At 42.1% G+C, this 13,950-nt stretch overlaps 1 protein-coding gene across 4 annotated transcripts in view; it reads right to left on the bottom strand.

The window, feature by feature from the left end:
* Positions 1-203: 203 nt before the first annotated feature.
* Positions 204-13,950, bottom strand: part of BORA (BORA aurora kinase A activator) — a 34,697-nt gene continuing 20,950 nt past the window's right edge. For 2 of the 4 annotated variants that reach the window (XM_073663960.1, XM_073663963.1), the window contains exons 6-13: positions 12,130-12,195; positions 10,219-10,275; positions 9,104-9,333; positions 8,347-8,500; positions 6,297-6,871; positions 5,112-5,243; positions 1,363-1,522; positions 204-1,273 (exon numbers count right to left, since the gene is read on the bottom strand). In XM_073663960.1, the coding sequence (XP_073520061.1) occupies positions 1,221-1,273; positions 1,363-1,522; positions 5,112-5,243; positions 6,297-6,871; positions 8,347-8,500; positions 9,104-9,333; positions 10,219-10,275; positions 12,130-12,195 (1,427 nt within the window). In that variant the 3' untranslated portion in view covers positions 204-1,220. The remainder of the gene's footprint in view (positions 1,274-1,362; positions 1,523-5,111; positions 5,244-6,296; positions 6,872-8,346; positions 8,501-9,103; positions 9,334-10,218; positions 10,276-12,129; positions 12,196-13,950) is intronic. The other 2 variants (XM_073663961.1, XM_073663962.1) reach the window with 2 other exon arrangements.

Here is a 13,950-nt window from a genome sequence, read left to right as displayed (position 1 = left end):
ACCGAAGTCGCCTTCTTAATGTTAGTCTATATAGTCTTGTTTTGACCCTCAGACTTCCATTGGGAAAGCAGCACTGCCCACAGCAGACATTGTGCACGCCTGGAAAGCTGCAGAGCGGCCATGTGGGACCGAAGTAGTAAACCCAGAAGATCGTGATCGGTAAGTATTTTAACACACTTAATCATTACATAGATCAGGAAGTATTAGGGGAATAAAAATTTTAATGAGACTTCATTAAAAATGGTTCACTATGCATTAAATTGTCACTTTGTGGAGGTCACGGTTTCAATTTACATTACAAGCAGTGGGCATTGAATCCAGACAAGGCTGTCAGTATACACAGGAGGAACGAGCAAGGGTTAACTTCCATGGAAGCTGCACATCAGTTTTAAATAACAGGTGACAGTATGCGTCAGCCTGATAATTCATTAAAATGCATTAAAAAGAACCACAAAGTTCAAACTACATGCAATTGTGGACATTGTTTATAGGGGGGTACACATCAATCATTCTTATATGTGCCGACTTAGCAATTCCTGACCTATTTCCGCCTACTTGGTGGCAGGAGAAAGTAGTGTCTAGTGGTTTTTAGATATAACTGTAAATGCTAGCACTAGAACAAGCACATGCACAATACTGTAAACTAGTGACCGGGGTGCAGACAGGAACCCTTCAAAGCAACATTAAAGTATAACACTATATGAAGGTTTTTATGCACGATAGGAACTGCATAAAGGTGCTGATCGGTGGGGTTTAGGGTTTTGAGATCCCCACGATTCAGTCTAAATCTCTAAAGTCCACAGCTCCTGCATGAGCTGTGAGCACAGAGCCGTCTACAAGGTCAACAGTAAGGCTATGGGTCCATACACCGCTCTGAGAGTGAATGTACGGACACAGACTTACTAATGAGTCCATAGACAGCGCTATGTGTGTGCACCTCCTGCAGGAGCTGTGGCCTTCATAATGGTATTTTGTCTGACCGGTGAGAACTCAACACCCGGACCCCATCGATCAGCAGCACCTCTCATATTAAAACTTTCATATAGTGTCACCTACACTTTACCCACATTACCCAACTCTCGGGTTTTAACCAATCAAAGCAGAAATAAAAGGAGACATTGCTTTAATAAATAGGGCATTAAGTTAGTGGTTACAAACCACCTCTTCACATTTAGGAGGTTAAATAGTCACAGAATCCGGAAGATAAAACCCAGGAATTGCTAATGTGATAGAGATTTCTCATCCATGGTCTGCTGTGGACTCTGGAGACGTACTAAAAGACCAAGCAAGAAAAAACAAAAATAATGAGTGGGGTTGTACTTCTGCATTATTCCGTGCCATGTTGTTGTGCTCCAGACATACCATTCTTATTTAACCGGTTATATTGCCGGTCACTGCTAAGCTTCCAAGTCCCAGAGTGAAATGCAGGATGCGGTTTGTGAGTTTTATAAAAAGGACGGTCACGTTCCGGAGACTCTGGTTCTAGCAGCCTATGTCCTTTAACATCAATCGCCAAAAAGTCCTTAGAAAAAAAAAAATGAATAAATATAAAAAAGTTCCAGAACTCTAGTCAAAGAGCATTATGCAGTATACAATGACTAACACAGATAGATGGCAAACAATCTCAATTTGCACATCATGCCTGCGAATGACAGCTTGGAGAAAAAAACAAAAACAACTTTTTTCGCTGTTCAGAAGGCTGACTAGCTAAGCTCCTGCATACATCCTGCAGAATGGTATACGGCGCAACATACACAGCGCGGAGCATGGATCCACAGAAAGTCTCTGAGCCCATCCACAGCGCGGAGCACGGATCCACAGAAAATCTATGAGCCCATACACAGCGCGGAGCACGGATCCACAGAAAGTCTATGAGCCCATACACATCGCGGAGCACGGATCCACAGAAAGTCTCTGAGCCCATACACATCGCGGAGCACGGATCCACAGAAAGTCTCTGAGCCCATACACATCGCGGAGCACGGATCCACAGAAAGTCTCTCAGCCCATACACATCGCGGAGCACGGATCCACAGAAAGTCTCTGAGCCCATACACAGCACGGAGCACGGATCCACAGAAAGTCTATGAGCCCATACACAGCGCAGAGCACGGATCCACAGAAAGTCTATGAGCCCATACACAGCGCGGAGCACGGATCCACAGAAAGTCTCTCAGCCCATACACATCGCGGAGCACGGATCCACAGAAAGTCTCTGAGCCCATACACATCGCGGAGCACGGATCCACAGAAAGTCTATGAGCCCATACACAGCACGGAGCACGGATCCACAGAAAGTCTATGAGCCCATACACAGCGCAGAGCACGGATCCACAGAAAGTCTCTGAGCCCATCCACAGCGCGGAGCACGGATCCACAGAAAGTCTATGAGCCCATACACAGCACGGAGCACGGATCCACAGAAAGTCTATGAGCCCATACACAGCGCAGAGCACGGATCCACAGAAAGTCTATGAGCCCATACACAGCGCAGAGCACGGATCCACAGAAAGTCTATGAGCCCATACACAGCGCGGAGCACGGATCCACAGATTTTCTATAGAGCCTGAATACTGAAGTGTGCGCTCACTACATGCAGGAGCTGAGCGCATCAGCCTCATGAACAGTGCTGTATTTTAAGTTGGCGAGTATTCTTTTTCCAAACTTGTATGTGGATGCCAGCTTATGACTGGCAGCTACTACAACCCCTGGCAAAAATTATGGAATCACCGGGCTCGGAGGATGTTCATTCAGTTGTTTAATGTTGTTGAATAAAAGCAGATCACAGACATGGCACAAAACTAACGTCATTTCAAATGGCAACTTTATGGCTTTAAGAAACACTAAAAGAAATCAAGATAAAAAATGTGGTACTCAGTAAGGGTAATTTTTTTCAGACCAAGCCGAGGGAAAAAATTATGGAATCACTCAATTCTGATGAAAAAAATTATGGAATCACCCTGTAAATTTTAATTTCCAAAACTAACACCTGCATCAAATTAGATCTGCTAGTTAGTCTGCATCTAAAAAGGAGTGATCACACCTTGGAGAGCTGTTGCACCAAGTGGACTGACATGAATCATGTCTCCACCCAGAGAGATGTCAATTGAAACAAAGGAGAGGATTATCAAACTCTTAAAAGAAGGTAAATCGCAATGTTGAAAAAGATGTTGGTTGTTCACAGTCAGATGTGTCTAAAATCTGGACCAAATACAAACAACATGGGAAGGTTGTTAAAGGCAAACATACTGGTAGACCAAGGAAGACATCAAAGCGTCAAGACTGGAAACGTAAAGCAATATGTCTCCAAAACAGGAAATGCACAACAAAACAAATTAAGAACGACTGGGAGGAAACTGGAGTCAAATGTCTGTGACCGAACTGTAAGAAACCGCCTAAAGGAAATGGGATTTACATACAGAAAAGCTAAACATAAGCCATCATTAACACCTAAACAGAAAAAAACAAGGTTACAATGGGCTAAGGAAAAGCAATCGTGGACTGTGGATGAAAGTCATATTCAGTGATGAATCGCGAATCTGCATTGGGCAAGCTGATGATGCTGGAACTTTTGTTTGGTGCTGCTCCAATGAGATTTATAAAGATGACTCCATGAAGAGAACATGCAAATTTTCACAGTCATTGATGATATGGGGCTGCATGTCAGGTAAAGGCACTGGGGAGATGGCCGTCATTACATCTTCAATAAATGCCCAAGTTTACATTGATATTTTGGACAGTTTTCTTATCCCATCTATTGAAAGGATGTTTGGGGATGATGACATAATTTTTCCAAGATGATAATGCATCCTGCCAGAGCAAAAACGGTGAAACCATTCCTTGAAAGAAGACACATGAGGCCAATGTCATGGCCTGCAAATAATCCGGATCTCAATCCAATTGAAAATCTTTGGTGGAAGTTGAAGAAAATGGTCCATGACAAGGCTCCAACCTGCAAAGCTGATCTGGCAAAAGCAATCAGAGAAAGTTGGAGCCAGATTGATGAAGAGTACTGTTGGTCACTCATTAAGTCCATGCCTCAGAGACTGCAAGCTGTTATTAAAGCCAGAGGTGGTGCAACAAAATACTAGTGATGTATTGGAGTGTTCTTTTGTGTGTTTTTTCCCTCTGCTTGGTCTGAAAAAAAATTACCCTTACTGAGTACCACATTTTTAATCTAGATTTCTTTTAGTGTTTCTTAAAGCCCTTAAGTTGTCATTTGAAATGACTTTAGTTTTGTGCCATGTCTATGATCTGCTTTTTTTCCATCAATATTAAACAATTGAATGAACATCCTCTGAGCCCGGTGATTCCATAATTTTTGCCAGGGGTTGTAGAAGAGTTTGTAATGACACTGCCAGACATGAGATGAAAGCTGTTAGTTAATCACACCCAGGTCTGCTGTGCTCCTCCACGTCATCACTCAACAGTAGGAGCGCAGACCATTAGTCAATAGTATTCTTGGGGTGTGTTCTTCATTCCCCAGTGTGTTGCTGTCCCCTTATGAGTGGTCATCATCAGAAAGAGAACTTGAAATTAAAACGAAAATTAACTGTTATTGGCAAAGTAATTAGCACTATCTCCGCAACAGAGGCAGAAAACAAACAACCTAAGAGTGATAGATAACCATTATTGATAAAGACACCCCCTTTTGAAGGGTAAAACGGCTTGTACAAACAACTTTGTAATTATAGTCTTCGTAGAAATCCTCTACAATCTCTAAAACAGAAGGATTTTTAATTTTATAGTTAATTGCTCGTTGTCTAGTTTAAATGACCACTGCTGCAGTGTAGCAGACATGGTCGAGCATGTGCGGTGCGTACCTCTTTTTCATAGAGCTTGTAAACACTGATCTATTATGTCCACATCACTGTAGTACACGTTATATTTTTTTAAAGCATTCTTCGTTTGCAAAAGTTTTTGGTAGGTGAAAAAAATTCTGCAAAATACTTTATATTTCTGACTCCAATTATGTTCACCAAATCTGTGAAAAATGCTTGTTGACAACAGTTCAGTTGTGGTCTGTTTGGAGAGAGACCCAAAAGTACTACTAGTGCCCACTAATGAATGCGATGACTTTACATCTTGCCAGTATTGAATGGCATGCCTACCTTTGTTTTAAGAAGCCGAGAACCATTCTGATTTTCAAATAGCTGTGTATCAGTTTCTTTGTAGACTCCATCTGTGCCAATACCATCCATGATACTAGATCCACAAGTCTGTGTTGTGTAACCACTGTCCACCTTTATGTTAACACATAAGAGTAGTAAGAACACAGGTTAAAGTCAATATACATGGGTTCTCACAGTAAACCTAACCGTACTGAAATGTCCAATAGTTATAGTTGGCAGCAAAGACCAGAACGTTATTGCGTTATTCTAATGTATTGTACGAACTCTTACATTTCCTTGATTGAGAAGTAGATAAAACCCCTGCTTTCACTAAAATCACAACTTTGCCTAACTACACATTGACACATCTCACTACCGAGGATCCTCAGAGCGGATGGTGAACTGGTTTCCTATATCTTTGATGAAATTTATCTGGACTTTGCACCACTACTAAACTAACACTTGCTGCTTATTCTTTGGCATTATGGGAAAGTGTCAGCATCCAAATCAGCACTCGTCAATACCCAAATCTAACCAAAACCTAAGACAGAGGCAAAATCAACATATACCCTGCTGTAAGTAAAAGCTATTTAATTATAGCTTCCCATTTGTTGTGTGTCCATGTTCGGGACGGCTCGGCCCTTATTCACATTGATGTCACTATGACAAATGGTAAGGTTTAAATACTAAAGCTTAGGACCATCCCGATTTGGGTACACCTTGGTGGGGTGGCTTTTACGCTTTTGTGATCAAAAACGGTGTTTATGAAGTACCGTGTTACTTAAACAAATACCCTGCTGTAATAAAAGCAAAAGTGCATTTATTTTGTTTCGGTCTTAGATTTTGTCTGTTTAATGGCCAGTGTGAACATGCGCCTATTTTGCATGCATACCAACTTACACTCCAGTTCATTTTTTTCTATTTAGTTCCATAGTCTAACCAGCTTGAACTGTGGCACTTGTGCTGAACAAGACAAAAAATGGTACCTGACCAAGGACTTCAAGCACTAATAAAGAATATATATGACAATGTCTTTCTAGCCATTACCTATTGGCAGCTAACATTTTTTGTGTATTTAGAAAGAGGAATGGTTCACGATTAAAAAAAAAAAAAAGTTTAACACAAAGCCAGAAGTGGTGACATTCAATTCTGATTGGGGCAAGAATTGTGCATGAAGATCATTACCTGAATGCTGCTGTTGTCACAAGGGATCACACTACTCTCGGCTAAAGGAGACATGCACATGTGAGACATCTCTACACTAAAGGTGGTGCCAGTCATGAAACTGGTCATTGGAGTGTTATCATTCCCCGCTGCGTCCTTAACCCAAATCTGATCGTCTTCACTCTCCGCAGGATCCCCCATTTCCACGGTATCGTTGTCTTTCAGTTCATCTGTAGCGTGCTCCGGCGCCCGCTGTGTGCATGTCTCAGGAGAGATGTTATCTGCGGAGTGCGTGATGTGAGCATCCGGAGAGAACGTGTCCATGTTGTGTAGCTGTAACACAATACTGCCTCCAGGTACGGACAGGCGTGCAGGGGGAGAGTTCTCCTTCTCCTCCTCTAAACGTTCAATGGTAAAGGGAATCTGGAACAGAGAAGTCCGATACTGTGCATTCTCTCTGCAGGATTTTGCTTTAATCTGAAATACATTCTTGATGGGAGAGCAGCCTTCAATTAAAGGACTTGCAGAGCAGGAGTTAACCATGGACTTAGAAGCAGAGAGAGTCTCTGGTGAAGGGAAAGACAGCTTCTTCTGTTCTGCAAGTACAGATTTACAGATTATTAACAAGTGTCCAGAAAAGAACATCCACAGAACAAAATATGCTGCGATCGTCTAGAATCTGTCATGGTCTGCTGTGCTGATTGAGTGCATGTTATCACTGGAATGTAAAACTACAGGTTTTGTGTCTTTAAAGGGGAATCTGTTACCAGGTTTTGCTACACCATCTAAGAGCAACATGATGTAGGGGCAGAGGCCGTGATTTCAGCGATATATCATTTGCCAATAAGTGGTTGGGTCATACTTATACAGAGATAATCTCCTGCTGATAAAGCAGGGATTTTATAAAAACCTACAGCAAGCAGCTGTGTGCCCACGATGAGTTTAAGCGTTTCCGCAGTGGCAAATCCGCCGCAGAAACGCTTAAAAAACACTTGGTAGAAGGCCTGCCATGTTCCCCAATGATAATCCACATGTGCTGTGCACATGCTGCGGAAATTTCTGCTGCGTATTATCATTGCAGAAAAATCCGCAGCACTACCATTAATTTTGCGTAATCGCAGCATTTTCGCTGCCATTGACTTGCATTGAGTCGCATAATATCCATATGACTACACGTGCACATGCGGATATTAAGCAATTCAACCACTTTTCCAAGTGATGCTAAAATCGCTTGGAAAAGCGCTTGACATCCCGCATGCGAAATCGCATGTGCAAAAACATGGGACATCCGCATGTCCCTGGCACAAAAACGCATGTACAATCTGCATGCGTTTTTTTCTGCCAGGGAGATGCAGAAACGCTCAGGAAAAAATCTGGAGCATTTCTGCATCGTGGGCACATAGCCTAAGTGACGCATTGCTTGAATCCGGGTCTTTCTCTACATCATGCTGCTCTCAGGTAGCAGAAACCTGGTGACAGATTCCCTTTATTTGGGTACAGTAGACAGCGGAAAATAGTCTAAAGCTTCAAAGATGAAATGTGTGACGTGTCACTTTATTCATATGCAGCACATTTGCTGCATAAAATGTCTACAACTGTTCCATTCATCTGAGTATTTTGTAGAATCAGGTCCATTCAAGTATACGCCACAGACTGAGTCACAGAACTTTCTGCAACCAATCTGCAGCATTCAAATATACCCAGATGTAAGACCGTTCACACAATTGAATTTTACATGGGCTAAGATTAGTAAACTTAAATGCATCAGGATTTTAGAATGGAAATGTTAACCAGGAATTGTTAGCACTTTACCATGGGAAATCTTTTTTGCACATTCATTATAAATCCACAGGACAGGTGATAAATGTCTGATCACTGGATGGAACAGTACCGCACATGAAACTAAAAGACTACTCTAACATGACCAAGTTCTTCAGCAGGAAGAAAAACAAACATTCACTACATATTACATTGACGCATTTAGAGAACACTAATTATTCTAAACTTTAAGAGCCAAACATTTATTGCAGGTAAAAGTCCACAAAACCCAATATAATAAAGCAGAGCTCACCGGCCATTGGAGTTTTCCCCAGCACAGAAGATATGGGGGAGAACGCTGGCGATATTTCTCTCATAGGCGATTTTTCAAAGAACGTAGGGCTTGCTATACTCCCCAGGCTGTATTCTCTTCGGCCACCCTGGATTGGGCTTGAAGAAAACTGACCCTTTTATGAAGTAGATAAAAGGCAGAGAAAATCTGAGTACACTGAACTGGTTTCCAACGTATAGAAGTATAACAATTTCTGTTCATTTAATGCCCAGTATAAGAAAAGCCGTGCCCAGTTATCGCTACAGATCATCACCAAACCCTGAAGACAAGTTAGTAATAAGTTTTGACCCTGAAAGAAAAAAAAAAAAAAACGTCAAGAACTCAAGCAGCCGATCTAGTAAGATTACAAACACATTTCATCCATTCCTGCCTTAGCCAGCCTTCCTGACCAGGGGAGACATTAAAACATGTCACTTTGTGGTGAGAACTCTGGAATGCGTCTTCTGATCCTAGTGGTTCAGAGAATGGTTTTCGTGACACATTGTTCTTTATCATAGTGATAAATTTGTGTCTATATGACATGTGTATTAAAAAAATAAATAAGATTTCACACTTCAGATACTATCTGAGATCATGTGTAACCAATAGACTTCACAAGCCAGGAAGTCCAGTCTATATGTTTTGTTTTTATATACAAACAAACAAGCATTGGGCCTTCTAACAGTGATTAATATTAAAGTGATATATCTTAGATTTATGAATTCTAAAAGGTCATTACCGAACTAGGTGTCTGCATGGGACTTCTACAACGGACGGGAGAAAGATCGATCGAGCAGAGAACACCCAGAGAGGCTGGAGGGGCTTCATATGACCCAGGTGGAGGCGAGCTTGGTGATGAACACACCGATCGGTTGCACTGTCCATCCAAAAATAATTTTCTCCGAAGTGATGAGGAGCTCAAGTTTTCCTGGGACTGATCTGCATTTTCTTCTGACCTGAAATATTCACCTTTAAACAAAATTAAAATAGTTTTTACAAGATAAAGCATTCAACCGATAACTCATATACACAATCCAAAAAAACTCCCCAATACCATGGTGTTAGTTTAACATGCACGGATGGGCCAACTGAGAAAAAGGGTGTGGGTTTATATATTCTAGAAACAGAGTTAATAAAAAAAATACACTAGCTCCCAACAGGGATGTAGAAGCTGCTGGCAGATCTGCATCCTGGGTGATGGACCCTAAATGAGGAAAAACTAAAATAAATATATATGATACTGCCGCGCTAATAGAGTCAAATGAATCACATAACAGTTACAAATATGCAGCATACACAAATGAGTTACTGGATAAAGCCCTTCCATACGTGGTTAAAGTTAGTGAAATTAAATAAATATTGTATAGAAATCTGTATGAACGGTAGTGTGTGCAAACATACAGTTAGTTGGGCTGGTCCTTTCACTCCCCCATTGGGTTTTTAGCAATAAGATGCGGGATGCCGAACCCTTACGGTGCTCCTCTCAGCTGATTTATGGCCACAAACCACATCAATGGAGAGATGAACTTCATGTGATCATATCAGCTGAGAGGAGCTGCATAAAAGATAGATAAAAGAACGGGCTCATTCACAGATTCTTAGTGAATTCTGGAGCCTGCAAAAGAAAAGGGGAAACAAAAGAGGCTATAGAAGGTAAATGGTGAAAAATTTGTATTGAAACCCAATTGTAAAACAATTCTACCCAAAAATACGTGCATCTAAGTAAAAAAAAATAAAACTGCCTCTAAAGAGGTTTTAAAGATATTCCTTAAAATTAAAGTCCATGCTGTAAATCCATTTTTTAAAGACATTGAAAGCCTCTTTAAGAAAACAGCTTATTTACGATTTACTTACCTAAAACTTTCTCCATATCGAAGTTCACTGGTAATGATAACTGTGTTTGACAAGCTACTGCATAAAAAAAAAAAAAAAAAAAAACACGAGATGCAGTAACAATATACTCTGCTCAAAAAAATAAAGGGAACACTTAAACAACAGAATATAACTCCAAGTCAATAACACTTCTGTGAAATCAAACTGTCCACTTAGGAAGCAACACTGATTGACAATCAATTTCACATGCTGTTGTGCAAATGGAATAGACAATAGATGGAAATTATTGGCAATTATTAAGACACCCTCAATAAAGGAGTGGTTCTGCAGGTGGGGAACACAGACCACATCTCAGTACCAGTGCTTTCTGGCTGATGTTTTGGTCACTTTTGAATGTTGGACTTTCACACTCGGGGTAGCATGAGGCGGACTCTACAACCCACAGAAGTTGCTCAGGTAGTGCAACTCATCCAAGATGGCACATCAATGCAAGCTGTGGCAAGAAAGTTTGCTGTGTCTTTCAGGGTAGTGCCCAGAGGCTGGAGGAGCACTGCCAGAGCCCTGCAAAATGACCTCCAGTAGGCCACAAATGTGCATGTGTCTGTACAAACTGTTAGAAACCGACTCCGTGAGGGTGGTATGAGGGCAAGACGTCCACAGATGGAGGTTGTGCTCACAGCCCAACACCGTGCAGGACGCTTGGCATTTGCCACAGAACACCAAGATTGGCAAAGTCATCACTGGTGCCCTGTGCTCTTCACAGATGAAAGCAGGTTCACACTGAGCACATGTGACAGACGTGACAGAGTCTGGAGACACCGTGGAGAGCGATCTGTTGCCTGCAACATCCTTCAGCATGACCGGTTTGGCAGTGGGTCAGTAATGGTGTGGGGTGGCATTTATTTGGAGGGCCGCACAGCCCTCCATGTGCTCGCCAGAGGTAGCCTGACTGCCATTAGGTACCAAGATGACATCCTCAGACCCCTTGTGAGACCATATGCTGGTGCGGTTGGCCAGACCTCATGTGGCTGGAGTGTGTCAGCAGTTCCTGCAAGATGAAGGCATTGAAGCTATGGACTAGCCCGCCTGTTCCCCAGACCTGAATCCGATTGAGCACATCTGGGACATCATGTCTCGCTCCATCCACCAACATCACGTTGCACCACAGACTGTCCAGGAGTTGGCGGATGCTTTAGTCCAGGTCTGGGAGGAGATCCCACAGGAGACCATCCGCAACCTCATCAGTTGCATGCCCAGGCGTTGTAGGGAGGTCATACAGGCACATGGAGGCCACACACAATACTGAGCCTCATTTTGACTTGTTTTAAGGACATTACATCAAAGTTGGATCAGCCTGTAGTGTGTTTTTCCACTTTAATTTTGGGGGTGACTCCAAATCCAGGCCTCCATTGGTTAATAAATTTGATTTCCATTGATGATTTTTGTGTGATTTTGTTGTCAGCACATTCAACTTTGTACAGGACAAAGTATTCAATGAGAAGATTTCATTCATTCAGATCTAGGATTGTGTTATTTGAGTGTTGCCTTTATTTTTTTGAGCAGTGTATATAATGAGGTATGTGGTAAACAAATACTTAAAAAATCACTGCTGTGTATAGTTAAAACAGGCTGGTTTTCACAGGAGGAGCATGACAGGAATGGGGGTCTTTAGCAGACCCCCAGTTGTCATGGTAACCCATCGGCGCCCCACGATCACGTCACAGTGGCGCTGCCGGCGCGTGTTAAATGGCGATGTCAGAGATATCCAGCGGCTGTTAGAGGTTCAGGATGGCTGACTAAATCAGCGTTCATGTGCAGGGACATGACCTTGACGCAAAAGTACGTCAAAGGTCGTGAAGTGGTTAATAAAGTATTACCCAAGAAAAAAAAACACATGCGTTTACTTAAAACACACTTCTGAATCCGGCTTACCTGTACTTTTACCAAGATTTGCAGCTTGCTCTCTAGCAAGAGGCGATTCGTTATTAGGATCAATGCCTACAAAATAAATCATTCCAAACAGGAAATAAGCCAAGTAATGGAATTACAATTAAGAGATAAGAGAAGAAGCAAATATTGGCAGAAATCAAACACTTAAAGGGAATGGGTCAGCAAATTTTTGCTACCTCGTCTGAGAGCAGTATGATGTAGGGAAAGAGAAGCTGAATCCAACGATGTATCATTTTGTTTACTGTCCCTCAGTATACAAATTCCATAGACCGTGAGCTGCTTATCACAGGAGGGGGTGTAGCCAGATAGTCCGGCAGTGTTAATCTCTTAGTGATACACCCTTCAGTTAGTAAACTACAGCACGCACTGTGACAAGTGACACATCCCAAAATTCTGTGTTTCAGCCTCTATCTCCTGCTGTCTTCGGATTACATAGCACAAACCTGCTGACAGATTCCCTTTAACAGAGGCAAAACAAGTTACACAGAAAAAAAAAAAAAAAAAGACACCTTATGAAAATAAAACAAACTTTGTATAAAATTATAATAGGTAAAAGTTACTTGAAGTTGTTGACTGACAATATCTGTCCAATCAGTTTTGTTTTTCATTTCAAAGGGGGTTTTCCAGTCTAACCAAGTTTGTGTTGTGTGGTTTAGCTCGAGCGGTTAAGTGACTGTAAGCAAGTGATCTGCAGAGCCGTGGTAATGTGACAACTAGCTTCTTATTCACTTCCTTCAGTAGAACAGTGCTAGAAGCATGAAAAGATGCTCATCGGCACATGGCTGAGTGTGCACATCACATAAAGGAGGTCACGCAACGACCACTCGAGCTGGCAACAGTGAGAACATATACGCTCAGGATTCGCCAGTCTGCAGTGAGATGCACCACACAAATTTATGGTATACTAAAGGAATATACAACATCAAAGACCTAGAAAAAAATTATTAAAAGGTCTCGTGAAAACAAGTTATTTATTACCTATTGCGAAGATAGGTGACAGTTTACTGATTGGTGATATTAGGACCCCCACTCACCCCCCTTCTAGTGATTGGGGCTTACAGCTTGGACTCAGATTTATCACCTATCCTGTGAATAGGTGATAAGACGATGTTTAGTACTCACCATAAAATCTCTGCAGCCTTCATTGGAGGACACAGGAAACCATGGGAAATCTGCTGTCACCTGGAGGGTAACACTTAGAATACATCTTAAAGGGTTGTCCAGTATAGAAAGAAGAGTCTGCAGTCAGTGTGTGTACTGCGAGGACGGTGTGTGCACCGAGAAAGGCAGTCAAGTATGCGATATACATACTCCTGGCCAGAACCCGTCTAATGGGCATGGCCTCGCTCAATACATACTTGGCCACCGGGAACGGCACAGACATCGGCTAATACTTGCAGCGCACACAGTGACTGCACACTTGTTGTTCTAGAGTGGACAACCCCTTTAAGAAAAAAGTTGGATGCTCCGGAACAGGCTACACCTGGCCTTCTGACACCCAGCTATCAGTGCAAAAGCAAAACAAAGACTACCCAAACCAGGGAGGGTGGGGTGTCCTGCAATGAAGGTTATGAGAACGTTTTTATGGCGAGTACCAAAATTCCTCCTCTTTTCTCAGACGCTTCATTGGGGGACATAGTTTTACCACCCCAGGGACTGCTTTGGGACATCCCATGGTTTTCTAATATTGCAGAAGATGGCACACAGAAACAGGACAAAAATTGAAAAAATATCACAGAAAAGGAAACAGCCTTACCAACACCTTCAGATTAGAAATGCACTAGCAGGATGCGGTAGACCCTA

This window comes from Phyllobates terribilis, unplaced genomic scaffold, assembly GCF_046119375.1.
Source record: "Phyllobates terribilis strain yellow unplaced genomic scaffold, ASM4611937v1 Scaffold_2__4_contigs__length_985480577, whole genome shotgun sequence".
Classification (NCBI taxonomy): Eukaryota; Metazoa; Chordata; class Amphibia; order Anura; family Dendrobatidae; genus Phyllobates; species Phyllobates terribilis.
This window is presented reverse-complemented; position numbering and strand designations above follow the sequence as displayed.